This window comes from Lagopus leucura, unplaced genomic scaffold (genome assembly GCF_019238085.1).
Source record: "Lagopus leucura isolate 7727_CA_CO unplaced genomic scaffold, USGS_WTPT01 Super-Scaffold_100083, whole genome shotgun sequence".
In the NCBI taxonomy this organism is placed as follows: Eukaryota; Metazoa; Chordata; class Aves; order Galliformes; family Phasianidae; genus Lagopus; species Lagopus leucura.
In genome coordinates this window covers 113,460-126,118 of record NW_024962318.1, presented here as the reverse complement: position 1 = coordinate 126,118, position 12,659 = coordinate 113,460, and the positions used below count along the sequence as shown (strand labels likewise).

Here is a 12,659-nt window from a genome sequence, read left to right as displayed (position 1 = left end):
AGCATATGGAGATAAGGGACGGGGGAGGAAAACTTTATAAGGAGAAAACATTCCCGAGCTCCTGGCACCGCGGTGGGGGCCGCGCAGCCCCTCTCCCCTCCCGCCTCGGCCCTTTTCCCGGAAAGCGATGGGGCTGCGAGAAGGGACGGCTCCGGGGAGGGGCGGCAGGTGCGGGGCCGACGGGGCTGAACCCCCCGCTCCCCCCCTCCCCCTCCAAAGTCCCGTGGGTTGGGATTATTATTTTTTTCGGTTGTTTAAAATAGGTGGGACCAAACCCACTCGGTTTCCTGGAAACTTCGTTTTCATTCCCCCCCGGCCCCGGCCCCGGGGGAGGGCGCTGCGCCCGCGCTATAAAGGCAGCGGGAGGCGGCGGCACCGGGACCGGGACCGGACGGGACCATGGCCGAAGGTAAGAGCCCGCCGCCAGCGCGGGGCTCCGGCCCGTTCCCGCGAGCCGCGATCGGGAGCGCAAAAGGCGGCAGCGGTTCCGTCCCCGGCCGCGGCGTGCGGGACGGAGCGACGCTGTGCCACGCACGGGGCTCCGCGGGGCGCTGCGGGACCGGGGTCGTGCGCCGCACGTCGGCCCGGTTGGAGGAGGCGGTCCTGCTGCAGAGCTGCTGCGCCGGACGGGAGTCTTCCTCCGAAGGGCTTCTGGGAGCCCCGTGCGGGGCGCGGACAACCCGCACCTGTCCCGGAGCCTCCGGGGGCCGCGCTGCGCTGCGGGCGCACGGCCGTCACACCGCCTTCTGAACGCTGGCGGCCGGGGGAGAGTTGCTGCCAAACTGTGCAGGGCTCCGCTTTGTGCTTTGTGCTAAAACCTGCGGGGTGGCCGGGAAAAGGAGCAGCTGCGGCTCTGCACGCTTGTTTGCGGTGTCCCGAATGCAGTTTCTTCTTCGGCACATCGTCAGTGAGGTTCTTGCTCACACAGCGTGCCGTGGTAGCACAGAGCGGTGCTCCTGCTCACAGAGGGGGAGGTGACAAGGACGAAGCTCTTCCTGCACTCTGTCCCCACTGCAGGGCCCCATGTGGGCCTGGGTTCTGTTCTGCTCTGGAAACACAGCACTTGGGTCAGCTCTTTCCATCCAGCGCTGCCCAGGGACGGCTCTGAGATCACCGCTGCAGAAAGGCACAGCTGGGGAGAGCTGAGCGAGGCTGCCACGGCCCCGGCCACCCCACGGGCCAGCTGCTGCTGAGCTTGCTGTGTGCTCTCCAGCGTTAAATGCTCTCATTTACTTTGGCAGCTCCTTTCCGCCTGCCTGCACAGCATTCAGGGGTCAGCGGCCCTGAATGATGCTGAGCAACGTCGTGTTGCTGCGGCACAGCGCTGGGCTGCAGCTCTGTTCCCAGCACACAGCCCTGTGTCCAGCAGCGTCGCTGCCCTGCACGCAGCCTGGGAACCAATTGCTGCCTCTGTCACTGCATTTCTGCTCCGTCTGTCCCATTTCTCAGCAGTCACAATGCAGGAAAGTTGCCCGCAGCTGAGGCACGGAAACATCTCTGGCATTCCCAGCACTTAGCCAAGTTCCATATCAGAGTGCTTTGGAGGGGGATGTAGACAGCAAACTGGCACAGAGCCTCCCAGAAAGAGAATGAGCACTGGGCTTTGCTGTGGCGCTGGGTACGGCAACATGCAGAGCATGGCTGTGCAGTGGGGATGCTTGGGACCCAGGGCTGTGCTGGGCACGGCGCTTGCACAGGGCTGCCTGGTGCAGAGGGGACTGCTGAAGCCCCACAAAGACTCAGGCTGGGATTAAGGAGAAATCCCAAACACAGGGCAATGCTCAGGGCACATCCACACCCCCGGGGCTGGGATCTCCCTGTGTGCATGGGGAGATGCTGCCGGGCAGAGCCTCACACAACGCCCTTCGCAGAGCTGGTGCTGGAGACGTGGGACCTGCAGTGCGAGCGCAATGGCCGCGAGCACCGGACGGCGGAGATGGGCAGCCAGCAGCTGGTGGTGCGGCGCGGGCAGCCCTTCACCATCACCCTGAACTTCACGGGCCGGGACTACGAGGAGGGGGTGGACAAACTCGCCTTCAACGTGGAGACGGGTGAGTGCCGCAGCTCCCATGCAAGGGTTGAGCTCAGGGTGCCCCCAGCATCCATGCACTCCTGTGGTGCAACCGAAGCGGGCCTTCAACCAGAGGCTGTCTGCAGAGCTGGGGCCCGTGTGCTGCTTGGCTGTGCCATGTGAGCCTGCATGGACAGCAGGGGTAGGGATGGGCACCACTGCCAGCTGAGTGCCCACACCCTGCATAGGGGTTAGGCTGAGTGCAGCTACAGGCAAACAAAGAGGAAACTCTGTCTGGGGAAAGAGTTATTTTAGGGATGCTGTATCCTGCTGAGTCAATCAGGCCAGAACTCATAGTGAAACTGTACCACGCTCATGCTGTGCAGAGCAAGGTTTCCTGGGAAGCTGAGCCCTTCCTTGGGGTGATGCTGCAGTCATTCCCTGCATACCATGCATGCGCTGTGAGCTGCATGTTATGGGAGCCCTGGGTGCAACAGGTCAGAGGCTGCAGGCTGGCTTCCAGCCACTGCGCTTGCACAAAATGGGCCAAGGATCCGTGGCTCCAGCCAAGGCACAGCCCTGCTGGCACAGCCTCGACCAGCACCCTCGCCAGAGGCTCTACCCCATGGGGTTGGAGGGGAGAGGGGAGGTGCCAGATCTTATCCCCTGGGGACAACAAAACCACCCCAGGACATGTGCCACCTCGTGTGCCACCTCCTACAGGACAGAGGGGATCGGCTCAGTGCAAAAATAGCGCCTGTATTTTTAGGGCTGATGGACTTGCAGAGCCCTGCCCAGGCCCCCGGGATGCTGTGGCAGGACAGCAGGTTCTGCAGCAAGAGGAGGCGGAGGCAGAGCCCAAAGCTGCCAGAAAGACAGGGATAGCTCAGCCCAGCCTCCCCGAAAGGGCAGAGAGGAGAAACTGTGTCACTCTCATGAGTTCATGAGTATTCTTGGTGGCTCACTGCTGTGCCGCCCTCGCTGCGGCTGCTCCGGAACACAATGGCCACCAGCCAAGCCCATCAGCACCGGCAACCAGGGCTGGGCTGGGGCTGGTATCCACGCTCCCAGGAGCAGCTTTTGGAGCCGGCCACGTGCAAGCGACTCGGGCTCAGCTGCGGGGCCCCACGGCTCAGGGGGAAGGCAGGGATCGCTGTGTTCTCGGCTCGAGCGCTGCAGCCGCTGAGCTCATGGCTCACCGTGGGCTGTGCGCGTGCAGTGGAGCTCCTGCTGAGAGCAGCTCCGTGCTGAGGGCTCCAGGCTCTGTGCCAAAGGCTGCTCTCGCACCGTGACCCGGCTGCTTGCTGAGGGGCAGCCTAGCAAAGCCTCACCCTGGGCTGTGAGCAAGCCCCTCAGAAACAAAACCTGGTGGGGAGGACTCCATGCCCCCATCCCAAAGCCTCTAAGCCCAGGTGGCATTTGCACGGTTTTACTACCTGGCTCCACTCCTGGGTCCCAGTGGGTGGCTTCTGTCCCCCCCCCAGCAGGCATGGGGACACCCCTGCACTGCACAGCGCTGCACGGGATCCCTGGCACTGGGGAAAGCTGATGTCCCCTTGCTTGCAGGGCCCTGCCCCATCGAGACGTCGGGCACCAGGTCACACTTCACCTTGACTGACTGCCCCGAGGAGGGGACCTGGAGTGCAGTGCTGCAGCAGCAGGACGGAGCTGTGCTCTGTGTCTCGCTCTGCTCCCCCAGCAGTGCCCGCGTGGGCCGCTACCGCCTGACGCTGGAGGCCTCCACCGAGTACCAGGGCTCCAGCTTCCACCTCGGGGACTTTGTTCTGCTCTTCAATGCCTGGCACCCAGGTGAGGCTCTCGCCTTCCTGACACTGGAGAGGTCCCAGGGCTCTTTCCCCTCTCTACAGATCCCTGCAGCAGGCCACAGCCCCTTCCTCTGCTCAGGACACAGCTCCTCATATCGGCACCCAGTACCTGACGCCCCTAGCAGCAGCTCATGGCAGGGAAAAGGCTCCTGGGAGCTCCCAGACACACAGCAATGCAGGAGGCAGCATGCAGACCTGCTGGAGGTTAATTACAGCTGGCAATTGGCAGTCATTTGTTCACATCCTTCCCCTGCCCCAGGAACAGCCCAGCGCTCCCCCATGCTGACCTTGGCTGAGGGACCAATTTCCTGAATCCTGATGCTTTGTGCTGGCTCTGGAGATAAGGGCTGCAAGGAAGCTTTGCTCACCCAGGGCTGTGCTGAGTGCTGATGCTGTGGACGTATGAGTTTTGTTCCTGAAAGCCTTTCCAGTAAGAGGTGTTGTTTCCAGCAGTGACCCTGCACAGGTCCTGATGGCTGTGAGCACTCCCAGTTCCCACCATTTGCTTCTCAGCCACGGAGGTTCCCACCCCTGGGGAAAAAATCCGCTGTGTGAAACAAAGGGGAGGAAAGTGAAAGAGAAGTCAGAAAAGAACAAAAAAGGGAAACAGAGGCCCACTGATGATTTCCCATCAGCTCGGGTCAAACTGAGTGGAAAGCAGCCTTTTTGGACAGGAGCAACCCCAGCCCCTGGTGCCCTGTTCCAGTGCCCCATCCCTTGCTCTCCCCGCAGACGATGCAGTGTACCTGCAGGAAGAGGACGAGCGCCGTGAATACGTGCTGTCCCAGCAGGGGCTCATCTACATGGGCTCCCGGGACTACATCACCTCCACACCCTGGAACTTCGGGCAGGTGAGTGCAGCACGGCCCTGGGACACCCAGCACCACACAGCAAACAAAACCTCACTGCTGAGTTGCCTTCTGAACCTGGGAGCACACGGGGAGCTCAGGGCTGCACGCTTCTAATCGGTGCCACAGGAGAGCTGGTGCTTGATAGCAGCTCCCCAGGGCTGCGCCGGCCGTGCCGATAACGCAGCACTGTGAGCTGTGCTGCAGCACCCAGCACTGTGTGGGGGCCCCGGGGGCTGGAGGGGTGCAGCCACGTCCCCCAGCTCCCAACAGGGCTGTGTGCTGGGCAGCACAGGGCCGTGACTGTCAGAAGACCCTAAGCCCAGACCCACCTGCAGGTGGAGAAATAGGTAGTTTTCCCTTTGAGATTTCTTTTCTCTCCACTCCTGAAAGCCGTGCTTGGCAGCAGGATGGAGCTCCTTATCACAGCAGCACAAATGGGACAAAGTGGTGCTGCCACTGCATTGTCTCTGCCCGCAGACTGCATGCCTCACCCGTGTTTTCTCCCCTCTCTCTCTCTTGCACCAGTTTGAAGATGAGATCTTGGCCATCTGCCTTGAGATGCTGGACATCAACCCCAAATTCCTGCGGGATCAAAACCTGGACTGCTCTCATCGCAATGACCCTGTTTACATTGGCAGGGTGGTGAGCGCCATGGTGAGTGCAGCAGGGCTCTGCAGACCAGCCCTCTGCAGCACCTGTAACACACAAGCTCTCAGCATGCTCCTCCATCACAGCCACGTGCGTCCTGGTGCATCCCAGTGCAGCTCTTGCATCCCTCCATGCTGCCTGATGATGATGGCAGCAAGACTAAGCTGGATGAAGGCGCTCCATCCAGCCTGCTCCTGGGCAGTGCGCTCTGTCCCTTGGTACCCAGGGGCCACACAGTGCCATCTCCTCGTGTCACCCTGCAGGTCAACTGCAACGATGAAGACCACGGGGTGCTGCTGGGGCGCTGGGACAACCACTATGAGGATGGGATGAGCCCCATGGCGTGGATCGGCAGCGTGGACATCCTCAAGAGGTGGAGGAGGTTGGGCTGCCAGCCTGTCAAGTACGGCCAGTGCTGGGTCTTCGCTGCCGTGGCGTGCACCGGTGAGCACAGCCCCTGGACCCCCCGTTCCCCCTGCCAGCACCTGCCACCCCACATGCACTGCAGGGAGGGCAGCGGTCCATTCACCTCAGCCTCTGAGAAATTAGGTTCTCTGTTATTCCAATTTGTCAGGAAACGGAGGGAAAAAATGATAAAGAACTTCTCTGGCTTTGCAATTAGCTCTCTGCTGTGCCAAGGACAGCCCTGGCCAGGAGGGAGAGGCTGAATTTGTGGCTCAGGAGAAGAAAAGCAGTGTTAAGGTCAAGTTTGCAGTGAAGTAATGAATCCACTGAGATCAAGATAATTTCAGTGCCACCATCATAGTCAGTTTGGGGCAAAAGAGAAGGAAAATCCAAGGCCATCCTCTGCTAAGTGCACAGACGTGGGCACGCTGCAGCACTGCCTTTCTCCCTGGGCTGTGAGCGTGTGCACGGTTATATATTTCATGTCTGTGAGACTCTGTAGAGAGAAGAGAAATAGCAGAGAGCTAAAGCAGATTTTCTGCAAATCAGAAGAGCTGACAGCCCTCCTCTGGAACATTACAACTGCTGCTCCCCAGGGTGTCTCCACGCAGCAAGAGGCAGCACTGAGATCCGATGGAGGCTGCAGCACGCTGCCTCCACGCTGCCCCCAGAGCACTCCCAGTCTCTCTTGTGCCTGTTCCCCACCATGCTACCAAACCCAGCGGCGTCCCAGCGGGTTGCCACCCCTCGTGGCACTGTGGGACCAGTGGGATGCTCCAATACTGCCCTGCTTCCCACAGTTATGCGCTGCCTGGGTGTCCCCAGCCGTGTGGTCACCAACTACAACTCTGCCCACGACACCAACGGCAACCTGGTGATCGACCGCTACCTGAGCGAGGACGGCGTGGAGGAGCGGCGCTCCAGGGACATGATCTGGTGAGTTGCTGCGAGCGCTGGGACCACGGCGTCCCCAGCACGGTTGGACGGGGCAGGAGCTGCTCAGCACCACGCTTCCCTTGCAGGAACTTCCACTGCTGGGTGGAGTGCTGGATGACCCGGCCTGACCTGGCACCTGGATACGACGGGTGGCAAGCGCTGGACCCCACACCCCAGGAGAAGAGCGAAGGTGCGGCACGGCCGTGTCCCCCCATGCCTTGCCCTCAGATGGGGCGGCCCTGTGGCTCCCACGATGGCCGGGTCCTGGGCAACAGCAGCGGCCCTGCTCCCTGCAGGGGTTTACTGCTGCGGGCCGGCCCCCGTCAAGGCCATCAAGGAGGGCGACCTGCAGATGCAGTACGACATCCCCTTCGTCTTCGCGGAGGTCAATGCCGACGTGGTGTACTGGATCGTTCAGAGCAATGGCGAGCAGAGGAAGAGCACCCACTCCTCAGTGGTGGGGAAGAACATCAGCACCAAGAGCGTCGGCAGGGACAGCCGTGAGGACATCACCCACACCTACAAGTATCCAGAGGGTACGGCAGCCACGGAGGGAGCGCAGGGTTGGCGCTGAGGAGGGGCAACGTCACTCTGCTGACCGGAGCTCTTCTGCACCGCAGGGTCTGAGAAGGAGCGAGAGGTGTTCAGCAAGGCGGAGCACGAGAAGAGCTCGCTGGGTGAGCAGGACGAGGGGCTGCACATGCGGATCAAGCTGTCAGAGGGCGCCAACAACGGCTCCGACTTCGACGTCTTCGCTGTCATCAGCAACGACACAGACACGGAGCGTGAGTGCAGGCTGAGGCTGTGCGCCCGCACTGCCAGCTACAACGGCGAGGTGGGCCCGCAGTGCGGCTCCAAGGACCTGCTGAACCTCACCCTGCAGCCCCGCCTGGGTAAGGCAATAGGGGGGTACCGGGCGTGGGGGCCATGCTGCAGCACCAGCAGCCAGGAGTTGTCCCAGCGCCAAGTCCCAGCTTGTGCTGGCAGCTTCCCAAAGAGGAAATTCTTCCTGCAGCCACCGACCGCACACACTGTGCACACAATGGCTTGAGCAGCAATAATATCCGTGCAAATCTTGGCCTGGGCCCGGGCCAGGGTACTGTGGGATGGGCAGAAACCGCTGCAAGGCACGCACCCAGCTCCCAGCCATGAGAAGTGCTTCTTGTCCTCATCCGCACTGCACTAGCACCCGTGGGTCCCTGGCTCAGCGCACTCCAGGCTGGCAGAATGCAGCACTTGTGTTTAATCCTGTGGCACAAACACAGCCCTGCTTTAACCCAGAACAACATCCCATGGCAGCCCTGAGCTGCCTCTACTCTGACAGCCCCCACAGGCTGCAGCACTGACCCATCCCACAGCAAGCAGTACCTCCTCGGGGTTCTGTTCACATTGATTTACAGCTGTGGCTTTTAAATCTTTGCTTAAAGAACATTGCTCAGGCGGGAGGCTGGTGATGCACTTAAAGCAGGGCGGAAGTTCCTGCTCTCACACACCCTGTGTGGAGGCAGCAGGCGGATGAGCAGATCCCAAAGGACTGCATGGGGTTTTCCCAGTGGCTCCGGCCCCCAGCCCTCAGCTGGTGGGAAAAGCAGCACTGAATTCGGGCTGTGCCCAGCAGTGCTGACGTGCTCAGCATCCCCTCTGCAGAGGACACAACCTCTCTCATCCTCACATTATTTGAGTCAGAGCTGTCCTGGCCCGAGCCCAATGCTCTGCTGAACCCTGGTTTGCTGTTCTTACAAATTAGCATTGCTGCCTGGTAATTAAACACCACTCTGATTTATATCATTTTTCTACAGAACCTTCAGGGTTTGGAAATGCCATACAGCTGATACACCAGAGCAAGCTAACTTTTAATGCAAGCCAAGCTTTCTCTCCTACAGGAGTCCATAACAAATGCAATCAGCAGCTGCACACTGGGATTCATCAACCAACCAATGTTTGCACCTCATGTAGCCCAGGGAAAAGGATGCTGCCTTTGCCCTGCAGGCACCTGCATGCTTGCAGACCCTCCTGCAGCTCCTCTGACCAACCCTGTGTGCTGGCTCAGGAGCAGCACTGACCCTGCTCTGCTTTGCCTTCAGCACAGAGCGTGCCTTTGCGCATCCTCTATGAGCAGTATGGGCCCAATCTGACCCAGGACAACATGATCAAGGTGGTGGCTCTGCTAACTGAGTATGAGAGTGGTGACAGCGTGGTGGCCATCAGGGATGTCTACATCCAGAACCCGGAGATCAAGATCAGGGTGAGCGAGGCCTCAGATGCTCCAATCCATGGGAGCTCAGTCCTGGCGCAGTGCTGCGGTCCAACCATCCCTTTTGCTCACAGATTTTAGGGGAGCCGATGCAGGAGCGGAAGCTGGTGGCAGAGATCACACTGGTGAACCCCCTGGCAGAGCCGCTGAACAACTGCACGTTCGTGGTGGAAGGCGCCGGCCTCACTGAGGGGCAGAGGATCGAGGAGCTGTAAGAGCCAGGGCCGGGTGGTGGGGAGGGAGCTGGGGGGTCCTGGGGCCCACGGCAGCTCCGCTGGGACAGGGTGGGAGTGGGGCCGAGCCAGTCCCAGGGCTCAGCAGCGCCATAGGGGTCCTGGGGGTGTCACGGCACAGGGGAACGGGGACCTGGAGGGACCACGCTTGACTCCTCCACCCCCCCCCCCCCCCTTCCTCCCCAGTGAGGACCCTGTGGAGCCACAGGCAGAGGCCAAGTTCCGGATGGAGTTTGTGCCGCGCCAGGCCGGGCTGCGCAAGCTGATGGTGGACTTTGAGAGCGACAAGCTGACAGGAGTGAAGGGCTACCGCAACGTCATCATCGCACCCCTGCCCAAGTGAGGGCCCCCCACGTCCCCACACCCTGCTCCAACCCTGGGCAGTGCTGCGGAGAAACAACTGCAAACCTTAGCCTGACCCGCACCGAGGGCACAGGACCCTGCACCTCCAAGTGCCCAGTGCCACCACAGCCCCCATCCATCACCGCCACTCCCAGGGGCTGGGGGACAGCGATAACCGTGGTACTGACAGCCGCCGGGGCCGAGCCGTGCCTTCTGCTCCTCTCCCTCCCCATGGAGGTGGATGCAGCCCCAGCTCGGGGCCCTCCTGCAGCAGCCCAGCAGCAGCCTCACTCATTTCCGCAGCTCTAAACACGCCCCTGGGACGCAGAGCACATTTCATAACGCAAACAATAGAAAGACAATCTTCTCCCGCACCGGTCGCGCAGCAGCAGCATTCACGCCTGCCAGTTAAAATGCTCCGAATGCAATTTGGTAGAGAAAAGATTGTATACTGTGAGCACGAAGCTGTTTATGTGCTATATACACATATAGCATAAATCTATTTATAGCTCTATAAATACATGCTGCCTAGAACCCTGCTGCATAGGTAAAGCAGGTTATTTGCTTTAATAACTGTTCCTGTCACCGCAGAGATGGTGCGGTGAGGAATGGGACGGTTGCCTTGATGGGAATTAACTATGCAAGCACTGAATAAAACCTCTATTTTTCACTTTTAAAGCCATGCCTGCCTCGTGAGCATCCTTGCCGCCAGAGGGGCCCAGCAGGGCCTCCCCTCTCCTCCCTCCCCCCTCTCCTCCTGGCTTCTCACCTTCCATGCAGCACTGAATCCAAGGGGCAGCACCGGGTCCATGGGATAGAGATGAAGAGTGCCCACCCTACAGTGTGGGAACCACAGCTCAGGGGGGGGCAACGGGATGGGGTCTGTGCCCTCCCTCTGCAGCCAGCCCCAAGCACTGGCATCACAGAGCCTCAGGGATGGCCGCTCCAAAGCACGGCCCCAAAAGTGCCCCAGAGGGTTAACAGGCACGAGCCCTGCGCCGCTCTCCCTTGGCAGGAGCATTGCTCAGAGCCAGAGATGATGCACAGCCGTACTTTAAAGAGCATTTGTTACACGCAGCTCTGCTGAGCCAGGCTTCAAGCTGCTCAATGCCTGGTTTAAAAATAACCGGCTGCTCCTCTGGTTCGAAGCTGGGTCCTGATAAAATAAACATTAGCACAGCTCTTTCTGAAGGTCACTCCCATCCATCCGAAGCACAGTGGAGCAGGGCTGCTTTGACAAGGAACAAAGCTCGCATGGCAGACACCAAATGCTGCAGTTATGGTCCAGCTCTGGGGTTCAGCTCGTCCCAGGGCCGGTTTCTCCTGCATTATCCCCAACCACCCTGCAGCCCACTGCACAGGGCCAGACAAATCCATGCCGTGGGCTTTGCCCTACGCATCTCCCAGCTGCCCCAGAGCCCTGCACCCAGCTGCCCAGCAGTCCCTGAGTACAGCACTGCACCACGGGCACGGCCACAGCCCTCCCTGCTGGGCACTGCTGCTCTGCAAGCAGCAAGTTACAGATGGTTAAACACTGCACCCATTGCCCAGGAGAATTCTTAATGCAGCATTAGCCCAAGTGCCAAAGCAAAGTGAGACCGTTTGCACGCGGAGGAGTGGTTATTAATACACCACAGCTCACTGAGATGCTGACTGGCCAAGAATCAGCTGTAAGCTCATTTCAGTCCTGAGGACCTTTAGCTTGGCTTTATTGATGGACCAAGACAAGGAAAAACCTCCCATAAATCACAGTGCTGCTGATAGATCTGGGGGACTGTCAGGTCTCAACAAAGCCCTTTCTGATGAGCATGGGTGGATTTTCACATTCACCCATGGTGCAGGCAAGAGAAAAACAAACCAGACGCAAGGAACAACGCAACACAGGGGTCCTAGACTGGCACACCCTTCACCCTCAGTTCTCTCGACAGCTCACAGAGCATCTTACCACCCATTTGTGACTGCTGCAGGGGAGTAGATGGCTGTCACTCGCTGTGCAGTCATAGCAGAAATCCCACCACCTCCCTGGAACTGCAGCACCAACACATGCAGCAGAAGCTGCACTGTCCTGCAGCAAGAACAGAGGGTACCAGTGACAGAACCCCCAGAGCACTGAGTGAGGCCAGCCCTGCACTGCCCTCCCCTGCAGGAGGCTCAGAGCCCATCGCCACCAGGACCCACTGACCCGCAGAGCCCAGCCCACAGGTGTGCAGAGCTCACACTGCTGCGCTCCAACTCCAGGGCCACTCAGACCAAGGCTCCCAGCCCAGCCCTCCCACCACCTATCTGACCGCTGCCTGTGTTGTGAAACCACTGCTGGTATTTCCTGGAAAACAGAGCTTGGAATTTGAGTCTATTTGCCATATTTTAAGAGGAACGTTTTTATTCTTCTTCCCTGTAAAGAAATGACTACATTTCGCTTAGCTACTCAGACAAGAATTTACTTTCTAAGGCAAGACAAAGGTAATGCACTCGATGCTAATGCAAATTCCTTCACCTTCACATTGCAGTAAAATTGAACCTCCAGGCCATCTAGCTTCCCTGTTCTTCTGGGCATAGCTCATTTTCCTTACTTGCTTATCCAAAAATCTCCAGAATATGACTAGCGTCATCTGGTAAATTCCAAACTTGCAAATGATAGCAAAGTTCAGATAGGAAAGACGCAGCTGACACCTCTGGCACTTCCCTAAAGGCAAGCAAAATTACAGGAAAGCACTTGTCCCAACCTCACCCCTCTCAAGAGACCACCACAGCATCTATGCAATGACTCAAATCTATATACTTTTTCACAATATCTGTACTTTGCTGGTTTGCTTTGTTTTGCAGAGCCCTGAATGTGAAGCCACCTCTGACCTGACTTTTTCTGAAGCTGCAGCCCTGGACAGGCTCTGACCTATAAAACAAGTTGCCCAAGGTATAAAACCTGTTGACACATACCAAACTTGAAAAGTATTTGGGGCATTTGCTTAGCCTTCAATTTCCTAAGAACAGCCCGGCGTCTTCGTTTTCCCGCTGCAGACACTTGGCAGCAGCGCCCACCTTCCTTCTGGCACTACGTGTCCATTGCTGAATTACCCCCAGACCATTCCTAACAAGATTCACCACCACCCTTTTACCCACAAGGGTGGAGACTCGCCGTTAAGATGCAGCTCCTAT

At 59.0% G+C, this 12,659-nt stretch overlaps 1 protein-coding gene across 1 annotated transcript; it reads left to right on the top strand.

Moving 5' to 3' along the window:
• The first annotated feature begins 323 nt into the window (after nt 1-323).
• Nucleotides 324-10,188, top strand: TGM2 (transglutaminase 2). The gene is made up of 13 exons (XM_042887433.1): nt 324-409; nt 1,872-2,051; nt 3,578-3,820; nt 4,570-4,688; nt 5,214-5,342; nt 5,600-5,780; nt 6,542-6,677; nt 6,764-6,867; nt 6,974-7,213; nt 7,298-7,570; nt 8,762-8,922; nt 9,006-9,142; nt 9,351-10,188. The coding sequence occupies exons 1-13, from the start codon at nt 400-402 to the stop codon at nt 9,505-9,507; spliced, it is 2,070 nt and encodes a 689-aa protein (XP_042743367.1). The 5' UTR covers nt 324-399; the 3' UTR covers nt 9,508-10,188.
• The last annotated feature ends 2,471 nt before the right edge of the window (nt 10,189-12,659 follow it).

What these genes read in the sequence shown, in the direction of transcription:
- TGM2 (XM_042887433.1), top strand. An exon ending in CGCTCCAGGGACATGATCTG is followed by an intron (nt 6,678 to 6,763) that starts GTGAGTTGCTGC and finishes CTTCCCTTGCAG; the next exon opens with GAACTTCCACTGCTGGGTGG. An exon ending in CACCTACAAGTATCCAGAGG is followed by an intron (nt 7,214 to 7,297) that starts GTACGGCAGCCA and finishes TCTGCACCGCAG; the next exon opens with GGTCTGAGAAGGAGCGAGAG.